This window comes from Panthera tigris, chromosome A2, assembly GCF_018350195.1.
Source record: "Panthera tigris isolate Pti1 chromosome A2, P.tigris_Pti1_mat1.1, whole genome shotgun sequence".
Classification (NCBI taxonomy): domain Eukaryota; kingdom Metazoa; phylum Chordata; class Mammalia; order Carnivora; family Felidae; genus Panthera; species Panthera tigris.
Window position 1 is genome coordinate 152620268 of NC_056661.1, and position 6000 is coordinate 152626267.

At 36.1% G+C, this 6000-nt stretch overlaps 1 protein-coding gene across 2 annotated transcripts in view; it reads left to right on the forward strand.

Moving 5' to 3' along the window:
* Positions 1-6000, forward strand: part of UBN2 (ubinuclein 2) — a 77590-nt gene that overhangs the window by 25013 nt on the left and 46577 nt on the right. For both annotated transcript variants that reach the window (XM_042973365.1, XM_042973360.1), the window contains exons 3-4: positions 2147-2248; positions 5951-6000. The exon at positions 5951-6000 is cut by the window's right edge and continues 88 nt beyond it. In XM_042973365.1, the coding sequence (XP_042829299.1) occupies positions 2147-2248; positions 5951-6000 (152 nt within the window). The remainder of the gene's footprint in view (positions 1-2146; positions 2249-5950) is intronic.

Genomic DNA, 6000 nt, shown 5'->3' on the forward strand with positions numbered 1-6000 from the left:
TGTTTCACAAAACTTATCCATCTTTCACTGTTAGAATCACACTTTCCATTGAGAGCTATTCACTGAGAATTGAAACCGAATAAGAGATTTACGTCTTGCATCCCATGCTTTCTGCTGGACTTACTCTGGCTCAGTGGTAGCATGTTAGGCAGAATCCTTACCACTTAGTGTTTTCTCTCCTCTTTCTGAGCATCTTCTCACTCATGACCCACTTCAGTAAAAAAATCAGGGGTCATGGAGGTGTTAGGATGATACTTAGAGTAGTTAAATTTGAGTGAGTATGGTTGAATATCTAAAATGAGTTTTGGAGACTAAACACTTGTTTCAGCAGTGCCACAATAGTATTAGGTTTCCTGTCCACTTAAACTCCTTAAAACGAGCTTATCTATACCATTTACCGTACATGTACCATTTATACCTGACGTAGAATGTTTTCTTTATAACTGTAATCAACCATTTAAAACCTCCTGAAAGTATGACATGAATAATGGAATGTATACTAACTGGTTCTTTTTATTTTGTTGTTGTTTTACTTTATTTTTTTTTTATTTTATTTTATTTTTTTTGGGACAGAGAGAGACAGAGCATGAACGGGGGAGGGGCAGAGAGAGAGGGAGACACAGAATCGGAAACAGGCTCCAGGCTCCGAGCCATCAGCCCAGAGCCTGACGCGGGGCTCGAACTCACGGACCGCGAGATCGTGACCTGGCTGAAGTCGGACGCTTAACCGACTGCGCCACCCAGGCGCCCCATTGTTGTTTTACTTTAAAAAAACATTTTTTTTCTTTTAAGAAAAAAATTTTTTTTTTGTTTTCTTTTTTTGTTTGTTTGTTTATTTAAGTAATCTCTATACCTAACGTAGGGCTCGAACTCAGAATCCAGAGATCAAGAGTCGTACGCTCTGGGCTCCTGGGTGCCTCAGCTGGTTGAGCAACCGACTTGGGCTCAGGTCATGATCTCGTGGTTCTTGAGTTAAAGCCCACATCAGGCTCACTGTTGTCAGGACAGAGCTAGCTTCAGATCTTCTGTCCCTTACTCTCTCAAATAAAACAACAACAAAAAAACCCAAACAAACAAGAGTCATTCACTCTGCTGACTGAGCCAGCCAGGTGTCCCTAAAATACTTTTTATTTGAAGAGATTGTAGACTCACATGAAGTTGCACACACAATACAGAGAGGTCCCTTGTACCAATCACCCAGTTTCTCCCAGTGGTAATATCTTACATAACTGGAGTTATCAAGACTAGAAGATTGACATTGGCACACTACAATTAACTAGCCTTCAGTCCTTATTCACACTCACCGGTTTTTGCATGCACTCATGTTTCATTTTCTTGTATGTCTGATGTGTATAATCCTGTGGTGTTTACAAAAATAATTTTAAGAATAGTTTGGATTTACAGAAAAGTTGCAGAGATAATAGAGGCTTCCCATATACTTCTCACCCACTCTCTCCTATGACATATTATGAATGATGATATCTATACAGTAGATTTGTTACAGCTAACAAACCTACTTTGGTATATTACTATTAATTAAACTCCACATTTTATTCAGATTTTACTAGTTTTACCCTAGTGCCCTTTTTTAGTTCCTGGATCCCATACAGGATACTACATCACATTTAGTCATTACATCTCTTTAGACTCATCTAAACTCTGACAGTTTTTCAGATTTTCCCTTGTTTTTAATTATCTTCATAGTTTGAGGAATCCTGGTTAGTTATTTGTAGAATATCCCTTAATGGGACATGGTTTAGTTTGTTTGTTGTTTTTCTCATGATGAACCTATAGCTCGGATTATAGGCTTTTGAGAGAAGACCACAAAGGTGCCATTTTTTATCATATCGTATCAAGAGTACATGCTATCAACATGACTTACCGTGTTGATGTTGAACTTGATCACCTGGCCGAGGTCATGTTGGCCAGGTTTTCACTATAATTAGTCTCCTCACTTTCATACTCTATTCTTTGGGAGCAAGTCCTTCAGCACAACTTATATTCAAAGGGTGGGGGGATTTCAATTCAACTTCTTGGAGGGGGGATTATCTACAGAAATTATTTAGAGTTCTTCTGATAGGTACTTTTAAAGTTTATGGAAACCGCATGAGTACTGATATCAGTCTAACGTATCTGTTCTTTGCAGGGTGGGAAACCCCGTAAACACCGGAAGGATCGGCTACAAGATTTAATTGATATAGGCTTTGGCTATGATGAGACAGACCCATTTATTGATAACTCAGAGGCTGTGAGTAATGTATCTTTAATATAGCAGCAATTCTTTGTTTGGGATAGAAGTCAAGGATAAAGTTACTAAAATAGTTCAGTATTTGTTTTTACTAACTAATCCCCTATTGACGTCCATCTAAATTGTTTCTACTTTTTTATGTGCTTACGAGCAGCTGAGCATCTGTGTACGTTTATCTTTGTGTACTTGAATAACTATGTAAGATAATTAGTGCAAATGTATGTACAGGATAAATTTCTAGCAGTGGGGTTTATTCATTAAGGGTATTTACATCTTGAATTTGTATTGATATTCCCAGACTTGGGCAGGTGTAATTTCAAATGGCTTCCAGATAAGACCCATATGAACTTGAAGATTGGAGCTGCTGGGTTGAAGTTAATCTGGCAGACAACTTTAAAATGTGCTTCATTTTTTATTACTGCCAAGCCTTAGTACAGTGGTGGTGATTGAATGCCAGCCTTTATCAAACCCTATCTGTTTTGTTCCAAGCCCTACAGCTTTTTCCCTGGAATCTTCTTTCTTTTATAAAATGAAGAGGAATTTAGGAGAGCATTTAAGGACTATAACAATCCATTGATCACATAGCAAACAAATGCAGGCATATTGTGTTTGGGGGTAGGTAAGGTGTATGTTCTTACATTCTTCTCAGTGCACTGGAGAAATCTAAACAAACCCTGGACTTATGGCATCCTCTGCATTGTTCAGTGATTACTTACAATACACAGAAAGGGACACCAAGGTAAACATTGTAGTACTACCCACAAATTAGTATTTCTTTTTCCTGTTACTACAGTGCTTGGTTGTATAGATGATGATAAGGCATATAGTGGTAGGAGAATCATAGAACTTCCAGCAGGAGGCATACTGGATACCCTGAGTTGTTTCAGTGTTCTGACATAAACTGGTTTACCATACCAGGCAGCCTGTTCTATAGGAGTAAAATATTGACAATGCCCTTTGGAGTAGAGAAGCCTTCTTGTTACCAAAAAGGTTGACAAACCTTTTTGTAGATTAGGGCATGGGATGTTTTTAAAAGTCTTGACCTTGATTTGAGATACAAGTCAAAATTCCTAGATTCTAGCCTCAACTCGGTTTCTAAAGATTTCTAGACAAATCTTTTAGCATTGCTCAGTTTTCTCTGCTACAGTCAGAATATTTGGATATGGTGTTTTTCATACTGACTTTTGCAACCCATAATTGGATTACATATCACTTTAGAGAGTGTGGCCAGCATTTTTAACAAAAGTGAAGTAGAATAGAATAGGAGCTATCATAGTGAATCATAGTAGATTATGTGAGTTTTTTTTATGTGTGTGTGTACACACTGGGATTTGATGTGTAACATATTTCCCACTTGGGTTGTGGTGAAAAAAATTTGAAAAGTACTGCCTTAATAAATAAGGGTAAGTTTTGTATGTAAAAGTTGTTGAACAAAAATTATTTTATTAGTTGCTGACATTTAGAGGACAAGGTAGGTTCCTGTTTAGTAAGAGGAAATTGAACTAGATTACAGGTTGTTTATTGACTCGCAAAATAATTTTGTATTGTTATTCTTACAGCTTATTGGGTTCTTATGAGATAATTCAGACATAAGACAATTATTATCCAACCAAATGATTTTCTGTTCTTTTCATTGATTGTAAGCTTTCACTGTTTGTAATTATTTGATAGTGAAAATAATCTGGTTCTAATTAATTTTCAGAATAATGTACCACTTATAAATACCTGAAAATAAATGCTTTTAAAGATTATTTTTAGTCTCACTTATGCTGCCACGTTTTGTGAAGACTGAAAGAAAATGTTTTTCTTTATTTATTAATAAATAATAATACCAGGCATGAATAACACTTTTATTTAGTTTGTCTCTTGTAAATTTCACTAGAACGTTGTGAAGTAAGTGATGTTGTCACTGTTCGACAACCCCAAGATATCCATGTTAAGTGATTTCCTCTGGGTCACAATTGCTAATCATTGGCAAAGGATCTAAATCCAGGCCTTCTGATTCTCAAGTTCAGCGTTCCATTGCCTCTTAACACATTCTACTTGGACGGCTAAATTAAATATGCATAAAGAGCTTGTTCTCCTGGAGAGTGTTCCGATAGGGAGAGCTTAGGAAACACTGCAGCAGACCGATGTTGAACACACCCATGTTGCTATGTAACGTGGTGATGAATGTGTTTCCCACTGCATGATGTAGTGGATGGTTTGGGATACAGCCAGAGCCTCTACCATAAGCTTATAAAATTACTCTGGGGGTTCTTATCCTCTCTAAATTTGGTTTTCACTTATAAAATGCCTTTTTTGCCTCACAAAGGTATCAGGGGGGCCAAGTGAAATAATTTATATGAAGAAGCATTGTAAATTATAAAGCAGTGTAAGCAAAAAGTAATGTTTGTCACAGTTACACATTTCCAAAATAATTACTACAAAGTCTTTTCACTTCTAATTCTTTCTCTTCACTCCTTTGCTTACAGATAGTACCGGACCCTTTCCGAAGGTCTTAGCCATAGATCTTTATAGTAGCCCGTCAACTGCAGCAACAGGAAAGGGATTCTTTCCTTTTTTTGACTCAGTATGATTAAACTGGAAATTCTTTTTCTATTTACCATTTAATTTAAAAGGATACAGGTTAAAAGCAAAAACTTTTGCATGTAGCCTCAATGTTCTTACAGTAACTAGTACATTCCCTATATTCCTTGTCCAGTGCAAAGGATCTGCTTAAAATCTGCCTTTCTTAAAAATATAAAATATGAAGAACCTATAAAGTAGAGTTCTGGGGACCTCAGGTAGCAGGTATCTTGCTTCTATTAGATAAGTAACTCGCTCCTTTTTTCTCAGCCACTATGGACTCCCAACATTTGGTTAAGATTGACCCTCATTTAATGTTTGCTTTTGTCCATTTTCATCAGGTGAGAAATGATAAACTTTAAAAATCCAAGCTTAGAGGACATCAGCTTAAGTGTTATTTTAGGTCAGACCTTCTATCTAACTTAGACAATTTGCTCTTGATCCAGGCAAAGTACCTGGCTCATTACAGTGTATGCTTACTGAACTGGGCAGTTATTTTTCTGTTGCGTTTTTAAACACGTATGTTATTTTATGTTTTAAACTTTTAAACAATTTTCTTCATTTAAAAGCTTACAGCTAAGACATAAGAAATAACTTTGTTATTTATAATCTTATGAATAAAATTATATACTGATATGGTAGGAAATGAAATTTATTCCTTTTCTGTATGTTTAGTCATCTGTTTTAACTTGTTTCAATTTCTCATCAGAATCATTTGTCTTTGGGGCACCTGCCTGGCTCAGTCAGTAGAGCAGATGACTCTTGATCTCTGGGGGCGAGTTCGAGCCCCACGATGGGCATAGAGATCACCTAAAAAATAAATAAAGGTTTGAAAAAAAAATTTGTCATTAAGAATAGTAGCAGTGATCCTTAAATTTTTCTCAGCAGATGATGGATATACTGAGGATTTGCTTCATTATTCCAGAATTTCCTTTCTTTATATATACTGAGTACTCTGGGCTCATTTTTATCCTAGATACTAACTTTTTCTAAATTTATTCCACAAACATCCTCATTGCAGTCAGTTTTGTAGTTAGGATGTAAGGAAGGATGCTGACATAGTGATTGGATTTGTTTGATGTATTTGTAGAATTAATAATGGGATATATCTGAAACATTTTATTTTAAATATAGTATGACGAATTAGTTCCTGCTTCTCTAACAACAAAATATGGAGGCTTTTA